Source organism: Spermophilus citellus (genome assembly GCF_964194105.1).
Source record: "Spermophilus citellus genome assembly, chromosome: 7".
Classification (NCBI taxonomy): domain Eukaryota; kingdom Metazoa; phylum Chordata; class Mammalia; order Rodentia; family Sciuridae; genus Spermophilus; species Spermophilus citellus.
In genome coordinates, this window is record NC_138188.1 from 164,546,804 (window position 1) to 164,566,333 (window position 19,530).

The following is a 19,530-nucleotide window of genomic DNA, read 5'->3' on the forward strand; positions in this document are numbered from 1 at the left end:
AAAATTCATGACTCATAAATGTTTCCAGATCTGAGTTCCCTAAAGTAAACTCCCCTGATGAGACCTCACCTCTCCTCCTGCCGGACCCTCCTTTCTTCCTGCTCTCTCATGGCCCGCTCTTCGCCCTTATCTGGTTTCTGACTCCTCTTCCGCCGGCAGCAGCAGTAGCAGCAGACAGTGATGCCCAGGAGGATGATGGCCCCCAACACTGACATGGTGATGGTCAACGCCTGGAAGTTCACTGGAAATCCAGCAGCTGGAGTTAGGACTGCTTCAGCACGGGACCTGCCACTGAACCTCCCTCCCCTCAGCTGCCGGGGCAGTCCTGGTCTGTGGCTCCTGGCACCGTGTTCCTTAGACATCTATGTGTGACTTACAATTTCTAGGTTAACCACAATGAATCAAAAGGACACAGCAGCTTCTTTTACTTGAGATTGGAAAGATGTTCACAAACTAACGAAGATTAACAAAAACCAGCAAGAAGAAAAAGAATCGGGCTGGGGTTGTGGCTCAGTGGTAGAATCTCAGCTCGATCCTCAGCACCACATAAAAATAAATAAATAAAATAAAGGTATTGCGTCCAACTACAACTGAAAAAAATATTTAAAAAGAAAAGAAAAAACCCACCAAGCTGTCTATTGGTCCTGTCCCAGGACACCCTGAACTGTAAAAACAGGTTAGGCACCCTGAGAAAGCTTTGTTTATCATTTAAATCAACATCAAGAAGATTACAACCACTCCCCAGAAAAACAAACTTCTTTCAGGGGACAGTGACCACCAGACCCAAAAGGAAGGAGCTTGGAGAAGCAGCCCAAGCCACAGGCCATGTGGGGTGGTCTTCATATCTGAGTACTATCGATTCCCCAGGGTTCGTTCGATGTGGCTGCCTAATGAGTTTCAGTGGCGTGACTTGCTAGTTCAAGCCAATCCAAAACAAGCTTTACCATTTTCTTCAATTTTCCTTAAAGGTCCTTTTAAACTGAAAGTAGTCAATTCTACTCAATTCAAACCAGAGCCAATTAAAGAACATGTTCTACAGCTTTTACAAACGTATTTTGATCACCCAGTTAGAAGAGTTTACTGAAGACAGCTTTAAGAACAGATTCTCTGGGCAGTGGTGCACCGTGGCCTCAGTTTGTTCAAGGAAATCAAGAACTACCACAGAGAGCTGTCTCCCTAGGCTGCCGCCCTGGCAGGTCTGGAAGGTGGCAGTTTTGCCAAGAGAGTTATTTTTAAGGATAAGCACCCACCCCCAGGTAGGCCTTGACCCCTCTTGGCACCAGGAGATGCTGAGAGGCCCTCCAAGCTCCCACCACTACGCTCCTATGATGTGGTCCCCCAGCTCACAACCCCCTTCTCACACATGGGACTGGCACAGTATGGGCTTGTCCCCAGCAGCAGGTTGCAGGTTTCTCTCAGCCCTCAAAAGTCACCAGATAAGCCAACCCGAGCTCATCTGGGAATCAGGGAACCCTCCCTCTTGCCACTACAAGGCCATCTCCCTCAGAACTTGTGTGACTACAGATCCTGAGGCCAACTATACTGAAGGGTTCCTTCAAACTCCCAGGACCTGGCCGCTTGACCTGACACCAGATGGCCGCTGGCTCCCTGACTTCCTTCTCTCTGGAGTGTCACAGAGTTACGGCAGCACGTTACACTACCTGAGATGTGTTAGAATTTTCAAAACAGCACCGATGTTGCAAGAAATAAATGAAAACAACTCACCCCAGCAAACACCCCAGCGTGCAGAGCTCAGCTTGCAGAGAGAGGCAGGGGGCAGTATTTTTCTGACGGGGTATTCCAAGCAGGCGTTATTAGTGTTGCACCACAGACACTGGAAAAGACCAAACGAGAACACAATGCGAAACCCAGAGCCAGCCTGCCCAGGACCTGGCGCTTCTCACCACCTGCACCACCATGGGCAGCAGTACCTCTCCCCAGATGACCACAATGGCCTTGGCCCCCAACTCATGTTTCTCATCCTTGCTGCCCTTCAGTCAATGCCCCACACAATGGCTAGGGGTCCTGTCAACAACCCTTGTACCTCAGACAGCCTGCACAACTTAACTGGACTTGGCTACATAGGCTGGCTGTTGTCCAGAGAGCACATTCCCCACCCCACTGCCTGCCCTTTGGTGCCGCTAGCCTGCCCTGCTCACATGCCTGCTGCCATGCTGCACCAGCACAGGCATCTGTGCAAACAGGCCTAGGATGCAGCCTGGCCCCCAGTGGGCATTCCTGAGGTGCCTGGTGAAGGAACTGGGTACCACAACAATCACTGAGAGGTCCCTCCTTACAGTGGCACTGCATCACTACAGCTTGGAAGACAACGTGGCCAGGGCTCAGAGGCAACTGCCTGAGCTGAAGACCTATGGGAACCTCACGGTCGACTCTGAGCCCCACAGGGTCATGGTGAGGTGCAGCTGTGAGAGATGGCACCCTCACACCTGCAGTGGTGTCAAGAGCAGGGCAGGACAAGGCCCACCAGACGCCACAGGGATGCACAACAGTCTGGGCATGCTCCCAGAGCAGGATGCCAGGGCAGCTAACACACGGGACGGGGCTGAAAAGCCGCAGCCCCAGCAGCACCGAGCTTACCAGCCTACGCTGGGGCACACCTGCACTGCAAACCCTGATGCTAACAGCACTACAGAACTCTTCTCCTGGTTTTTTTAATAATATTTATTTTTTAGTTTTAGGTGAACACAATAGCTTTATTTTGTTTCTATGTGGTGCTGAGAATTGAACCCAGTGCCTCACGCATGGTAGGTGAGCGCGCTACCACTTGAGCCACATCCCTAGCCCCATTCTTCTATTTTTGAAAAATATTTTTTTAGGGGCTGGGGATGTGGCTCAAGCGGTAGCGCGCTCGCCTGGCATGCATGCGGCCCGGGTTCGATCCTCAGCACCACATACCAACAAAGATGTTGTGTCCGCCGAGAATTAAAAAATAAAATAAATATTAAAAATTCTCTCTCTCTCTCTCTCTCTCTCTCTCCTCTCTCTTTCTTTAAAAAAAAAAAAAAAAAAAAAAGAAAAATATTTTTTTAGTTGTCAACAGACCTTTATTTTATTTACATGTGGTGTTGAAGATGGAACCCAGGGCCTCACACATGCTAGGCAAGCGCTCTACCACTGAGCCACATCCCAGCCCAGGAATTTTTAACAGGACTAAAAACAATCACAATATTTTGATCTTAAGTTAGGGTGAACATCTATTACAAAAATACTAAAGTGTACCCTGGGCTCCCTTCCCCAGGACAAGAGCACAGCAATGCCTTAATGTCTTGTTTCCACACAATTCAGAGCACAACGTGGTAACAACAGTCAGACCCCGTGCACCTGCCATCTGGAACATCTTCCACTCCAGAGGTCAACCACTTTTGGCTAGTCTTCCATTTTCAAATCCTACTTGGTCCTCTTGTGGCCTCCAGAAGCCTGAGTGCACTCCAGCAGAGGCCCAGAGGGTCTGGGGCTAGCCCTCTGTACCTGGCCTTTCTGGTTTGCCCTGTGGCTAGTGTGGGGTCAGGACTCAGCGCTCCAGGACTGGCCCCACCCATGTGACCTGGCTGGGTCTCTGTGAACTCTGTTGTCACCATACCTACCCAGGGCAGTACAGCACAAACCAGCTCTAGACTACAAGGCCAGGTATGGTGACAAGCTATTTTGATGGCTGAAATGACTTCCAATAGGAAAGCCAGAGTCAGAAAACAAACAGCCACAAAACAGTGGTGTCAAGACAGGCTGCCCAGGGCTGGGCTGGGCTGGGCTGGGCTGAGTGGTGGAGCGCTTGCCCAGCATGTATGAGGCACTGGGTTTGATTCTCAGCAACATGTAAATAAATAAAAGGTCCATTGGTGACTAAAAAATAATTTTAAAAAAAAGAAAGAAAGAAAGATAGGCTACAGGGGCAGCTAATCCTGATTTTCAGTCCCACTAAGTGACAAGACACATCACAAACTTCACCACTGTCATGTGGGTGAGAGTTGTTCTTTAAAAACATACCACGCAGTGGAAATCATCTGCCACTCAGTTCCTGCTGCTTCCCATGGCTGGGGAAGAAACAGGCTCTCTAGACCTGAAAACCCGTGACAACCTCCAGAGATGGGGGGAGGAGGACTCCCTGGACCTCAGAAAGAGGCCACAGAAGGCTGCTTTTGGTCCCCACTGCTAGCCTTCTCTCAAGCCACTACAGGGCTCTGGACTACACAGGGTCAACTGAGAGCCCCTTGGCCGGCCAGAGCTGCTGAGAGGTGGCTGAGGGCAGGCCACGGTGGCAGAAAGGCCAAAGGCCCTGAATCAAGCAGACGTTCGTGCATCTTCTCAGGATCTATGTTGGGGTATCCCCACAGCTGGCTCCTACTTCTCCCAGATGGAGTACCCATTTCCAACAAGCCTAGAATGACCCATCTACAGGGAGACAATTGGGTCTCGACCCACCTCATTAAGCAGAGGATTGGGCAATCTTGCTCCAGAATGACCACCCTCTTTCTCAAGGGCACACAGGGATTTAAAAGGTTGGGGACAAAATCCAAACATGCTGGCTGTCTTTTCAGTGGACAGGCTGGCCCCAAGTCTTTCAATGACCTGGCAGGTGCCTCTCCCTAAGCACCCTCTCCCTCCTGTAAGAGGAACTGAGGCACCCCACAGGCCCTGACTGTGGAGGGAAGGCATGGTACAGTCGCAGACAGTGGCCCGAGGTCCTCCTGATGGGGCCCTATGAGGGGGGTGGTTGCCACAGCACTGAGCACCAGTGGGCAACAGGGCCTTGGGCCTGCTGTGGAGGCCCAGCCCCTCAGTGAGATGAAGTCATCGTCCCCAAGAGACTCTCAGGGCTGACGGCCCTAGAGGGAAGGCCTGGCCAGGAAGTGGCTGTACAAGCAGATGCTCAGCCCAGGGACTCTGTCAGCACTGGCCACCAAGCACCAGCACGCCTGAGCTTGCCAATGAGTTCCAGGAGACCCTGCCTGCACACTTCCTCCTCGCTAACACCTGCTGCAAGAGTACAGTCGCCCTCGCTGCCTGTGTGGTGAAAGGTAAGGAGGTGCAGTGTGCCCGGGAGAGCCTGACAGTGTCCGTAATGGCCGTCACCATGAACACCCTACAATCTCTCTACACCCACGTGTCTGCTGGGATAGAGGAAGCTGGTCCGTTTCTGGTCAGCGACCTCATCTGCGCTACTTACAGAGACATTCTTCAGGCACTCCTCACAGGATCTGTTTGTGTACTGAGAACAACCTGTGGGGAAAGACAGGCATCGTGAGGGTCGTGACGAAAGACAGCTCATAGGCTGGGCAGACCTCCCAGCACCAGCCTGCTTTAGGTATGCAGGAAAAACACCAACTCCTGCTGCCAGCAGGGGACCTGGAAGAGCAGAGGCAAGGATCTTCAGGGAAGAAAGGTTTCAAACACAAAAGCTGCGCTCTGCCGCTGGCCTCTGGAGAAGGTGAGCCGTGGGGCTGCACACCACCATCAATGTGACCTGAGCAGCAGGTCTCAGCACCCCTCCAGGGAACCAGAGCGGCACAGCAATGCCAGCAACACTGCCCACAGCAGCCAAGTTTGCAGACTTACTGTTAGGGTTTGGATCCCCGGCACCCAGAGGCTCGTGTGTTGAAAGCTTGGTCCTGGACACAGCAACGTCCAGAGGTGGGACATTTAGGAAATGATGAGATCATGAGCTCGACCACATCAGTGGATTAATTCATGTGAGAACTAATCATGGGAACTGGCCACTGGAGGTGGGGGCCCAGTTGAAAGGAGTGGGCCCTTGGGGAATACACTGTCCCTGGCTACCATGAGCTGACAGCCCTCCTCCTCCCACCCTTGTGCCAGGACATTCTGCTCTACCTCAGGCCCAACACATGGAGCCAGCCCACTGCTCTCGTCAGGATGGCCAGGTGCAGCCCAGGTCCCTGGTGTCCCAAACAAGGAATTGAACAAGGCCCACACAGGTAACAGGCAAAGCACGGAGCATTTACTGTCAGGAGAGGTGGAAGTGGCGCTCCCTAAGAAGAGCAGAGTGGGCAGAGCAGGGGTCAAGGCCCAAGGTCTGGAATTAGGCCTTCCAGGCTGAGCTGTGCAGCTTCTCTTCCCTGAGCAGACCTGACTGAGGACCTCACCCCGTTTGCCCCACTGATTACTTTAAGACACCTAAGTGGAATATGGCCCAATTTCCCCCTTGGTGACTTTGGAAAACCTAATTAGAATACTGCCCAGTTTACCCCCATTGGTCATTTAAAAACACTGACCGGTGGCAGATGTCATGGTGGGAGTTGTTATGGTAACGGAACTTCTCTAAAACAGGGACATGATGACTCGTCTCCCTGTCTTTCCCTCCAGCAGCATCTTTCTTGTGCCTGCCTCTGCCATCTCGGTGTCCCTGAACTCCTACCTAAAACCTTTGACACTGTGAGCCTAACTGAATCTTCCCTCATGCTCTTCATCTCAGATGTGTGTCACAGCAACAAACAGCAATCACACTTACCTGAAAATCTCACAAGCCTGTGGCCAGCCTCCCCTGGACAGGGTTGTTCTCCCCAATCCCAAGGGAGAAGCAATGGCCTATCAACCTGTTCCAGTCACGAGGAACACCTGGGACTCTGCCCACTAGCGCAGGAAAAGATCAAACTCCAAGTGGCTACCAGCTTTGGAACACGAGTTAGTCAGAAGTGAAGACTAGGGTACACACCAAGAATTCCCCACAAGCTATTGGTCAACTGCCAACTGCTTCTCCCCATCACGCCTTGCAACACACAGTGCAAAGAGCTCATACTCAACGTTGCTGGTCGCCAGAGAAATGAGAATTAAGGCCCCGAGGACAAGCACCTACACACCCACAGAATGGCTAGAGACTGCCCTGCAAGTGGTGACAAAGACAACAGCAACCGAGCCTGGCTGATGCCGCCGTTTTCAAAACTGGCCTGGAGGTGCTCAAAAAGCAAACAGGTACCCTTTATGACTTGCCAATCCCACTCAGGTACTTCGCCCAGAGAAACGGACACACGTCACAGGAGACCCCAGCAGGGACGCTCACTGCCACAGTACAAGTTAACAATGCCACACTGGAAAGAGCCCAGAGGTCCATTCTAGGAGGATAGACAGGCAGGCCAGAACATCCACAGTGGAACACTTATCTAGTCACAAAGACAGAAAACAGACGACGGGAAAACACTCATGGACTGAGAGAAGGCGCATGTCAAACCCACGCCCCACAGCTCCACAGGTGGGACTCCTTGGCCCTCAGCAAGGGAAAGGCTGCGAGCGCAGCCCTGGGTGGGAGAGACAGAGCACTCTGGACTGATGGTTGCTTCTGGCAGGGGTCAGGGTTATGTGGGGGACTCGTCCAAAGGCACGTTCAACTTTCCTGCACTTCACCAAAGGAGAAATTCATCTTGAAAAACAAGACAACCTCGGATAATGACAGGTGTGACAGTACCGGAGCTGTCTACCAGTGACTCCAGGTGCACTATGGGAGGCTGCAGCTGGACCTGGACAGGTGGACTGGCAAAATGTGCAGACCAAACCTAAGTGGAAGGACAAGAACAGGAACTACTCGATTCTTCCCTGCCCTCCCTCTCTAGGGCAGACCTGAACAGGCCCACTGGAGTCCTTTTAGTTAACAGTCCAATTTCTCTACGTTTTACTTCTCTAAATGAAATCTACTTCATCTGAAATAAAAGCACATTTTGACACCTACCATTCCACAGTGACTGTCACTGAATGGTGCTATTCTCAGTCTCCTGCTATGTACTGTTGATCTATGTTGGTATTTTCTGTAAATCACTTTAAATACTAGGAACAGAAGATTTTATTCAGTCCCAGGAGGTAAAGAAAACTGACCACCCATTTTTAAAAGTCGCCAGTGTCTTGCTCCAGGAGATGGGAAAACACAGCTATGGAGCAAAGAGACGGCTGAGCTCCCCGACACTGGGCAGTGAGGGCCTCGGTGAACCTACAGACAATTCTGACTGGCTTCCAAAACAGACAGCTGGAGGGCTGTTCCAGATCAGTGACTGACTCAAAACCAGGCAGTGTGACATACTGGTTTCAGGAGTGGGGAACAGACATATCAGGGTAACTGGTAAAATCTATGTGTGGACTGCATGTTAAATCAAGTATTGCAAATATTATAATATCAATGTTCCAAATATAATATGCAAGTATCAGTGCCAAATGTCTAGACTGTGCTAATTATATCCACTTGTGCAGAAGAGTGTTCTTGTTCTCGGGAGAAATTACACCCAGGGGTAAAGGGCCACCTCAGCAGCTTATTCTCTGGGTTGGCTAAATAATAATAAGCAATTTGTCAATCTGCAATAAACATTCTTAAAGAAATAAAATAGAAGTATTTTAACGTTAAGACACTAATAAGGAGACAGAGACAGATGACCAAGCAACCCAGCACTGGGATTCTTGGGCTTTCCTGAGCTCAGGAACTTCCTCACGGCCCCAGAGGGAGCACGGGGCCTGCCTACCATGCCCACTCTCCACTTCTGTTCACAGGTCTACAAGCAAGAACACCTTCCTCCTCATCAGTCAAGTGGCCCCGGGGACAGTGATGATGATACAGGGACCTCCTTTCACAGGATCTTCATTCTGATAATGTCTTGTGTAAACTGAAAGAACCAAGCTCCAAGATACACTCTGGGTTACGGGCCAGTCTGAGTCAAGGAGTAGATGCAGAGGAAGAGGAAGAACTGCCCAGTGGCTCTTCCCACCCTCCTCCTCTGCACACCAAGAACAGGGAGGTCTTCACCGTCAGGCAGTCCTTGTTAAGATGAATTCCAAAATGGGAAAGGTTACTCCATTCTCCTGATGACATCACACCTCACCATCTCGAATAGTAAGGAAGGAAATACAATAAGCACTGTTATTGCTCATGAGAAAGGCAGTGTGCATTTTTCAGAAGCCACAGACCATCCTTACTCATCATGGGATACAGAAAAACAAGTGCTGGAAATAAGAAAACATGCCTGTGGATTTCCTAAGTGTAATACCGAATGTGAATGTCTGACTCCTGTGACTCTGAAGCTTCACTTAGACTCTACTGATTAATTTTTCAAGAATTTTCAGACTCATTCACTTTGGAAATTAAATAAAGACCAAAAAAAAGTTCTGTCAGAATATACTAAATCATTACAACTCATTTTTAGCTCTTTTCTAAAGTTTCAGGTAGGTCAATTAATTCATTATGTACAAAAGGACATGCTAGCACATGAGATATACTTTTTAAAACCAAGGAAACAGTAGGCACCACACGTCTGTAATCCAGTGGCTCACGAGGCTGAGACCAGAGAATCTCAAGTTCAAAGCCAGCCTCAGCAATGGCGAGGCACTAGGCAGATCAGTGAGACCCTGTCTTTAAATAAAATACAAAAGTAGGACTGGGGATGTGGCTCAGTGGTCAAGTGTCCCTGAGTTCAACCCCAGGTACAAACAAACAAACAAACAAACAAAAAAAAAAAACCAAGGAAACAAGAGAAAATACTCTTTATCATGCAGCACCTGTCACACACACACCCCCCCCCCCACAGCTTTGTGCCCACTCTGCATAGTGACAGGTGCAGAGGACACCTTCATTGTCAATTTCAGGTGAAGAAAGAGGGCAGCCACCACTTCAGTAGGCAGTGAGGTGAGATGTGATAGTGTCATCAAAACCACTTGAGCATGCCACCACGGCATCTTGTGCCTTAACCCATGTTTCTCAGGGTGGGCAAGATGCACCTCCACGCCTGGTACCACTATAAGGACACACCACTCTTGACAACAGCCACTGTTCCTTAGAATGCCTGTTAAAGGTTGAAGCTTAAGTCCTAATAGGGACTGTCTTCCCTAGATGAAGTTCTTGGATTCTATAAACAATTAATATGGGATCCAAAACCCTATCAAGGTCTCTTTTAATTTCATGAATATTGCTCTAAAGATCTTCAATATAGTTACTAATGTCTACCCTCCACCAAATCACACAGAGAAGTATTTAAAAGGCATTAAAAAGTGGGGGTGTTGGATGGCATGACACCGTGAAGTACCCTTGTAAAGACAATGTTTTAAACACTAGTAGTCATATTGCCACTGAACAATAAACAGTAACAATCTCATACCAAGCCCATGTTCTGTAGAAAAGTAGTGCTCCTCTCCAGGGACAAGGTGAACGCAGACCCAGAGGGCACCTAGGTGAAGAACAGCTACACAGGCATGAAACTAATGTCCCTTTCAAGATATCCCCAATAAGAAAACAGTCTGCCCACCAAGGAGGGCAGCCACCACCTGGAGAAGGAAGTTTCTTGGTTGACACACTGGAGCTGCACTACTGGGTGAATTCCCAAGTTGCCCTTGAGAAGTCCAGGGCAGGAAAAACAGAGTAGCCACACCCAGCTCCTCAGGGTGCCTTCCTCACTCCCACTCCGGCAACAAAGCACACACAGCCCTGTCTTATGCCTCCATGACTCTCCCAGATGCCCACTGTCTGGTGAAGAGCATTCATTGTACACTTGTGCTCACAACTCAACTGAGACCCCAACCCTCTACAGTGTTAGTTGGTGTCTTCAGCAACACACTCAAAAGACACCTAACTGAAGTCACTAACGCATTAGAAATGCATTAGAAACAAACACTACGCAATGGATAACACTCAAAAAGGTCACAGAGAGAAAAGGTGCTTTAGAGTCAAGAGAATTTCGACAGAGGCTGATCTAACACGAGTTGAAAAAACAATAGCCCCTCGAACGGGGCCAGGTCAGCCCTAATTGCAAAAGTCAGGAATCAGGCGAGGGTGACACGGAGGCTTCCTTACTCATACACAAGTGAGCACCACTTCTAAAACAGGTCCCACGAGACCCTCCAGCTGAGAGCCTGGAGGGAGCCTGCTCGGCCCTGCCCTCCAGGAAGCCACCCTCTAGAAATGCTGCTGGGTTCTGCAAGCGAGTGCGCACTTTCCGCCTCCACAACCCCTGCATCTCGCGCCCGCCGGTTTCTTGGCCAGTGTCTGGAGGAACTCTGTGGGTCACCACTGGGGCCCCGCAGCTGGCGCGGGTGGGACCCACGAACGCAGAGTGCCCACCGCACGTCTACCGCACGAAGACCCCGCACCGCCAACTTCCAGGCCGAGGCCACGGGCCCGGAGCCGACCCACCCTCTCCTCCGCGCCTTTGGGGAGTAAGGGCCCGCCAGCGTCCGCCGCTGTCCGCGACCCCCGGGGGCGGGGTGAACCCGAGCGCCACCGCCGCAGCGGCCCGGCCGAGAGCCGCGGGGGCCTGGCCACGCAGAGCGGCGCCCCGCCCGCGACCCCCCGCCCGACCCCGGGCCTCACCGGCTCTGAGCGGCTCCTGCGCGGCGGCCGCCGGGATGAGCAGCAGGACCAGCGCGGCGCCGGCGAGGGGCAGTGCCCAGCGCGGCGTCGGCCCGCGAGTCCCGCTTGGCGCCATGGTCGGTCGGCCGGTCAGCAGTTCGGACGCGAGCCTACTCCGACGCCAGCCCTGCGGCCTCTGCCCGGAAGGCCGCGGCGCCGGAAGTGGGCAGGAGGGGCGGGGCCGGGAGTGCGCGGCCCTGGGCTCCGGCCCGCCTCCAGGCCGCCTGCGGCTCAGTGCGCCTGCGCGGCGAGGACCTGCGCCGGACTGAGGCGCCTGCGGCTCAGTGCGCCTGCGCCTTGGGGATGGGTGGGTGGTGCGGGTTGAGCGGACTGTGGCTGCGAGTCCTGAGTTGGAAGGCGCGAGGCCTGGCCTTGAAGGGCTGCAGATGGTGGCCTCAAGCCTGCCACGTCCTTGAGGGGCCCGCGGCAGCCCTGAGGGTAGGAACGTCACGTTACTGTGCGTTACTTGCTACTTGCGTTGTTACATTATTCCGTTAAGGTCCGAACACGGCCCTTTAAGAACGGTAGAAACCACCTCAAGGTGCTCTTAACTAGGGTCCCCGGGCTGTCGTCTTACCCTGTAGGCTTAGCTCCCAGCGCTGCAGGGGCGCGGGAACCCTGTGCTGCTGGGCCGCCCTCGGGGGCGGTGGCCGCGTGACCAGCACTGCCCGCCGCCCTCGCTCACGCTCTGGGTCACGTCCTGAGCCGCCCGCACCTTCCCCAGGACAGGGAGGCATCTTGTTGAAGGTGAGGCCAGGGCCAAGGATTGGTTATCAAAGGAAAGGAAATGAGCTGCTATCAGCTCACCTCTGAGTGGCACTTCCCCGCCCACCCACCAGCTGTTTGCACCTGGGAGGGGGGGATGCACTTTCCCGCCCACCGGCTGTTAGCAGGGGGGGTGTGTACTTCCCGTGTGCATCGCCTGTTAGCCTTGGGGAGGGGGCTGCACTTCCCCAGGGCTGTTAGCACTGGAGAGAGGGTGCACTGCTCTTTTCTGCCGGTAGGCCCTAGGCCAGGTAAGAATTGCATCAAGAAGGAAAGGTGGGGGCTGGGTTGTGGCTTAGTGGTAGAGGACTTGCCTTGCACTTGAGAGCCACTGGGGTTCCATCCTCAGCACGACATTTAAAAAAAAGTGTGTCCATCTACAATTAAAAAATAATAATAAAAATAGGGGACAGTTAACTTGAAGAGGAAGGAAAGATGGATAGGGCTGGCTCCTGGCAGGGCCTACTGGGATCGTAGTAAAAGTAGGAGTTTTGGCCACAGGTTCCTTGGTGTATTTCAGAAGGGCATTTCATGACTGTTCAGGTGCACTGAGGTAGAATTTGTCAGGTCAGTGACCCCAGCACCCCCACTGACATAGGTTTTGATACAGGGCTTGTAGATGAAGCCCCCTGAACTGTTCCAGAGAGGACCCCTGCCAGAAGTGAAGAAGGAGTTGAACAAATGGTGAAGACTGCAGAAGGTGGCCCCCAGTTGATCAAACATCAAGTAACGCATTTGGAAGCAGCTCAGAGATGGCCTGTGTTTTCTCTGCTTGAGCCTTACTTTAACTCAAATACTCTTGCTTGACTTTTCTTTTCTTTAATATTTTTTAGTTGTCAATGGACCTTTATTTCATTTATTTATGTGGTGCTGAGAATCGAACCCAGTGCCTCACACATACCAGCCAAGTGCTCTGCCACTGAGCCACAATCCCAGCCCCCTCTTACTTGACTTTTTGTGTCTGATTTTAAATTCTTTCCTTGGGACAGAAGAACTGAGGCATGGAGCTTCAGCTCCTCACTGTCTGCTGCAGTCTGGCTGGGCACAATTCACAAGCCACTTGTTAAGCAGAAACGAACTTTATTTTTAGAACACACAGGCAGCACCACATGAGCTCTTCAGGAATTCCCTTGGAGCCCAACTGCCACCACTGGCTTCCCACAAGCCTCTCAACCCCCCCCCACTCCTCCTGCTCTTGAGGCCGATTGGCTGGGTCATGTGGGCGGAGCCAAAAGAGTCCCCCAATGAGCAGTTCCGTGGTCTGAAAGGGTGGGGAAACAGCCCAATGAGCATCACCATAGAGGAGCCAATCAGCTGGCAACTGGAAGTTTGCTGGGGCCACTGTGAGCCAATCTTCAGCTGGCAGCTGGAAGTTTGCTGGGGCCGCTGTGAGCCAATCATCACATCCTTCAGGATCCTTCCATTTTAATACCATCACACTTCTATGGGGATTAGTTGCCACCCCTAGGCCTCGAAGCGTTTGAGTGGCTTGTTGTAAAGGCCAGTCTTTTGGCCATTCTTGACGAGAGATGATGCTAAGATCTGTACCTGTGTCTAGTAGTCCATTGAAATTTTTTCCTTGAATAGTTAAGTTTAACATAGGGCGAGAATCTAAATTTAAAGAAAGCATAGCCCAATCTATACCTGTGGAGCCAAATCCTTTGGAACCTCTTTCTGCATTATGACTAGCAAATTTGTCATGTGAGCTAGGGAGTATTAATAACTGTGCAATCCTATCTCCTGGTGAAATTACTGAGATACCCCTTGGAGAACTGGCTATAATTTTTATTTCACCTTCATAATCGGGATCAATTACCCCAGGACTTATCATAAGTCCTTTTAGTGTAGAAGAACTCCGTCCTAATAATAAGCCTACTGTTCCTTGGGAAAGAGGTCCTTTTACTCCTGTGGGAATGATTTGAACTCCCATCTCTGGAGTTAGTACTGCTCTGGCAGAGGCGCAGATGTCCAACCCTGCGCTCCCTCTGGTTTGTCTGATAAGGGAGTTAACGGATAATATGTCCTGGGCACTACCCTGATGGTGTTGCTGGGTTCCTTCAATGCCCCGTATATTTGTGGTTGTGGGCCCTGGGGCATCGGGCCCCCTCGTCCATTTTTTGGCAATGGAGTACCCTCTACAGTAGTCTGAGAACGGCATTCATAAGCCCAATGTTTTCCTCTACGATGTCGTGGGCAAACACCTGGTATTTTTCTTTTTTGATCATACCCAGTTTTGTAACTTGTTTTAAACCCTCCTCCTATGGGGCAATTCCTTCTAAAATGTCCTGGTTGACCACAATTATAACATGTTTTTGGCCTGGCACCTAAAGCCTGCTGTACTCCCCAGGTTACTGCAGCTGCCAAGACTTGCCCCTGCATCACTGGTTCACCAATATCTCTACACAGTTTAATGTATGCATTTAAGTCTTTATATTTACAAGGTCTAATGGCCTCCCTACACTATCTATTGGCTTGTTCGAGGGCTAGTTGCTTTATTAATGGCATCGCTTGTTCTACATTCCCAAACACTCTGCTTGCTGTTTGTATAAGCCTACCCACAATCTCAGCATAAGGTTCATTAGCTCTTTGTATTACCTTAGATAATTGACCTTGTAAATCTCCTTGTAAAGTCTTCTATGCCTTAATTGCAGCTGAAGCGATTTCTGAGTATATGGCAGGATCATATCTAGTTTGTTGCTGCTGATCCTCATAAGGTCCTTCTCCTAGCAACATATCTAGATTTCTCTGTGGATACCCGGCTGCTGCATTTCGCTTGGCAGTCTCCATACACAATTCCTGATTAGCAACTTTCCATAACAGATATTGTCCTCCATTTAGCACAGCCTTGCATATGCTAGCCCAATCTGCTGGTGTCAAGTTATAATTTGCAATGGATTCAACCATGCTTACAGTAAAAGGGGCTTGAGGACCATAGGCTGCTACAGCTTCTTTTAACTGCTTTACAGTTTTAAAATCCAAAGCCTGGTAATATCGCTGCCCTCTCTCATCTTCAAATACAGGGCATGCTAATCTTTGAGGTCCTGTCTCAGGATCCCGTCTACCAACTATGGGGGTTGGGGGCCACCCAGCATATGTTGTCTCCATAGGTGGAGCTGTTGGTTGGACACTTATGCCCTCTGGTGATAGAAAGGCGTTAGTAGCAGCCTCCCGTTGTAACTCCTACCCTGATAGCCCTTCCTCCTCTAAACTTTCTTCTCCTGTCTGACTAGCTCGAGAGACTTCCTCTTTTACTTGATCTAAGAAGTCTTCTCCTTCCTCTATCATAGTCTGAACTGAAGGCTTTGGACTAAGCAAACGAGATCGTATCAACGTCCATAATGTTAATGTGCCAACTGGCAGAGTTCCTGGGTTTTTCTTTTCTATCTTTTTAAAATCTTCACCATGATGCTCCCATTGTGATATTAACAACTCCTCCTTAAAGAACCATGGGCTACATTTTTGTATCGTATCAACGTATGCCCTAATTATTCTTGGTTTTACTGAGGTGCCTCCTTCCTCTAGCAATTTACTTAACACCCTTTCCGTTTGATTTTTACTAACTTCTGATCCCATTTTTCCATAACAAAGATAACGCAATCCACTAAGATAACACAAAACAAAACCAAAACAAAATGGAACAAAAACACACTGTATCAATTTTTCTATTTTCTTGAAATGTGCATCCGTTCTCTTGCCCTATCTGTTCTCAGGGGCAATCAGCTTTTCTCCCATCCTATTTATTTCTAGGGACAGGCATCTTAAAAATGAAATGAAACAAGAACACACTGTTTCTTGAAATGGTCACCCATCCTCTCGCCCTATCCTCAGGGGCAAGCAGCCTTACCTTGTCACTTACTCCCAGGCGTCCTGGAGCTCCCCGTACGGGCCACCATATGCCGCAGTCCAGCTGGGCAAAATAACCAGGAGGTGACAAGCAACTTGAAGGTTGAAGCGGGAACTGCTTTATTATGGGGAAACTCAGCGGGAACTGAGCAGGAACTCAAGGTAGCGGTCACCCAAGGTAGCAGGAGCCGCTTTATTGTGGGACAGCAGAGGTATATATACCTAACTAATTACACACAGCTTGACTCAATTAGCATCATCTAGATACAGAAATCAGCCAAATAGGAATCCCCACCATCTAAACGGCTTGGTGGCCTTGCTTCACAAACCACTCCTCCTGGCAAACTGCCAGGCGCCATCTTGACTTGATTTGCTGTACCCAACACCATGGGAATTCTCCTACACCAAGGGCTGCTCCCACACCATGGGCTGCTCCCACACCATGGGCTGGCTCCTACACCAAGGGCTGGCTCCTACCCCATGGGCTGCTCCCACACCATGGGCTGCTCCCACACCATGGGCATGCTCCTGTGCATTGGGCCTGCTCCCACACCATGGGCCTGTTCCTACACCATGGGCCGGCTCCTACATCAAGGGCTGGCTCCTACCCCATGGGCTGCTCCCACACCATGGGCATGCTCCTACGCATTGGGCCTGCTCCCACACCATGGCCGTGTTTCTACACCACAATGTGCTCCTACACCATGGGTGTGCCCCTACCTACACGATGGGCGTGCACCTACAACATGGGCGTGCTCCTACAGCATGGGCATGATCCTACAAGTTGGATGTGCTCCCACATCATGAGCGTGATCCCAAACCATGGCGTGCTCCACACCAAGGGCATGTTCGTACCTCATGGGCGTGCCCCTACACCATGGGCGTGCCCCTAAATTTGGGTGTGTTCCCACACATGCTCCCACATGCTAAAAATGGACATGCTCCCACACCACGGTTGTGACCCTACACCATAGGCTGCTTCTACATCATGGGATGCTCTTACACTATGGGCTGCTCCTACACCATGGGCTGCTCCCACACCATGGGCTGCTCCTACATGATGAGCGTGATCCTACACCATGGGCATGTTCCTACACCGTGGGCTGCTCCTACACCATGGGCATGTTCCTACACCGTGGGCTACTCCTTCACCATGACCTGCTCCTACACCATGGGCTGCTCCTACACCATGGGCTGCTCCTACACCGTGGGCTGCTCCTACACCGTGGGCTGCTCCTACACCGTGGGCTGCTCCTACACCGTGGCCTGCTCGTACACCGTGGGCTGCTCGTACACCGTGGGCTGCTCCTACACCGTGGGCTGCTCCTACACCGTGGGCTGCTCCTACACCGTGGCCTGCTCGTACACCGTGGGCTGCTCCCACACCATGGGCTGCTCCTATACCCTGGGTGTGTTCCTACGCCATGGGCTGCTCCTACGCCATGGGCTGCCCCTATACCCTGGGTGTGTTCCTACGCCATGGGCTGCTCCTACGCCATGGGCTGCCCCTATACCCTGGGTGTGTTCCTACGCCATGGGCGTGCTCCTTCGCTATGGGCCTGCTCTGAGCCATGGGTGTGCGTCTACACCATGAGGCACTGACAGGAAGGATGTAACAGCTGACACCTCCCCCTTGAGGTGCTCCCAGAAACAGAGAAACACCTTTGGAATCTACCTAAGCCAGTTACCTCAGTCGCCTGCTGTCCCCTTTGTGGCCTGAGTCAGCTGCATGCTCCTGGTTGGTGCTGTGCCTTCCTGGTCAGTGCTAGACACTCCAGCTTGGTGTCCCCACAGAGACCCATTCCCTCATACCTTTGCCCGATGCTACAGAGGACCCTTCCTTCCCCATTTGTGGCCTTTCTACCTACTATTCCTCCTATTTTTTCTTTCTTTTTGTTTTGCTACCAGGGATTGTCTGTTCTCCCCCTTCGGAACAACTCAGTAATGAAGAAGTGAAGAAGACAACGCTGGGCGGGTACAGCCCGAGGTCCTGTTTATCACCCGAGTCCGTGCATGATGCCCCAACACGTCTGGAGCCCCCCCCCCCCCCCCGTGCAGCCTTGGGGTTGAAGAGTCCCAGCTCATAGGCAGCACAAACTGGGGGCCCTAGAGAGACCCAAGGGTCCTTGAGCAGTCTGGGATTACAGAGGAACGCTGGCTAAGGGCTAGACTGCTGTAGTCACAGTGACATCGACTTGGGACAGATGGTAGAGCTCTGCAGAGCCATGGAGAGGGCCACCACTAGCTAAGGCCAAAGCCCCAAGGTCGTGGCTCTCCAGGGAACTACCCGGGCGGTGCCCTTTACCTACCTGGAGTTGTGCAGGCGTACCTGCTGGGGATTTTCACCCCCGTTTTGATTTGGTAGTGAAGTGTCTGTGCTGGTTTTTTTCATTATTTTGAGTACCTTCCTTGGTTGGTTGAAGAATTACTTCCAGAGAAGTTGCATTTAAAATGCTCACTACATCCCGAGCCTTAGCACGGCCACCCACTCTCCACTGCAGCCAGGGCTGGCGGCAACATTAAGCTTAGAAGGCGGCGGCAAGAAATCACCCAACACAGACATGATTTTCAAATCGGGCTGGATGGCTCTTTGACCTCAAGGGTCAGCTTCCACACTGCAAAGAGGGCTTGAGCCCACGGTGGGTTTATTTTATGGTGGGAACATCAGAGGCCAGGATAGGGTTTCCAGGGTGGAGTCTGGCTTCCTGATGTCTTGTGGTCAGCAGATGGATTGACATCTTGGCCAGTCCCACCCATCTCAGGTGCTGTGTGGGATCTTAGCCAGAGCTGGAGGAGGAGGCGCACCTGCACCCTGCGATCACTCCTGATAGGGAGCTCGCACTGCCAGGCCTGTCCCCTCATTTGGCTACTACTATGGCAATAGTCTACACACACACACACCCATGGACGGCTGGTGACAACCCACCAAGGTCATCAGCACTGCCAGGGGGCAAGAGCCTGTGAGGGTCTGAGACCTTGGACACCTGGAGGGGAGCCATGGGTGGGGCCTGATGTGCAGCCTGAGGGCAGCAGGGCCATGGGCTCTGGGGTGATGGGAGGCCAGGAGGGGGAGGAGCCACGCTCAGCCAGAGCCCAGTTCCCTTGGCTGGATAAGCCAGGACCAGGGTGTGCCTCCTGGAGTGTGGGTGGCTCCCAGGGGGCAGCAGCTCTTGCTGGGAGGAGGCGCACTCGCACCCTGCCATCACTCCTGGTGGGTTCTGGAGCTGCTTCATGCCGCATGGGGCCTGTCCACCATTCCTTGGGAGCAGCCAGCCTCCCTCAGGGCCCATGGTGACTTTTTAACAAGACGGAAAGCATCATCTGTACACGGTCGTGGAGCTGCAAGAGAGGCCAGGGGCTCGCCCTTTCCAGTGTCAGCCAGAGACAGCTTCTGGTGTCAGTCCTGGGTCAAGCAGGTCACAAGGGCAGTCGGACAGGTCCTGGAGGGACCAGTCACACCACCGTGATGGCTGGTGCCAGGGATGGAACCAGGGCTGCTGCCGTCCTGGCCTGGAACAGGTCCTGGGCAAACGGGAAGCGGGTGGACACACGGCAGCATGTGCGGGGCTGGA

At 51.8% G+C, this 19,530-nt stretch overlaps 1 protein-coding gene across 4 annotated transcripts in view; it reads right to left on the reverse strand.

Moving 5' to 3' along the window:
• PTTG1IP (PTTG1 interacting protein) overlaps positions 1–11,520 on the reverse strand; it is a 51,471-nt gene extending 39,951 nt beyond the window's left edge. For 2 of the 4 annotated variants that reach the window (XM_081301512.1, XM_081301510.1), the window contains exons 1-4: positions 11,312–11,519; positions 5,186–5,238; positions 1,726–1,834; positions 70–241 (exon numbers count right to left, since the gene is read on the reverse strand). In XM_081301512.1, the coding sequence (XP_081157638.1) occupies positions 70–241; positions 1,726–1,834; positions 5,186–5,238; positions 11,312–11,426 (449 nt within the window). In that variant the 5' untranslated portion in view covers positions 11,427–11,519. Of the gene's footprint in view, positions 1–69; positions 242–1,725; positions 1,835–5,185; positions 5,239–11,311 lie in introns of all 4 variants that reach the window. The other 2 variants (XM_081301509.1, XM_081301511.1) reach the window with 2 other exon arrangements.
• Positions 11,521–19,530: the final 8,010 nt, after the last annotated feature.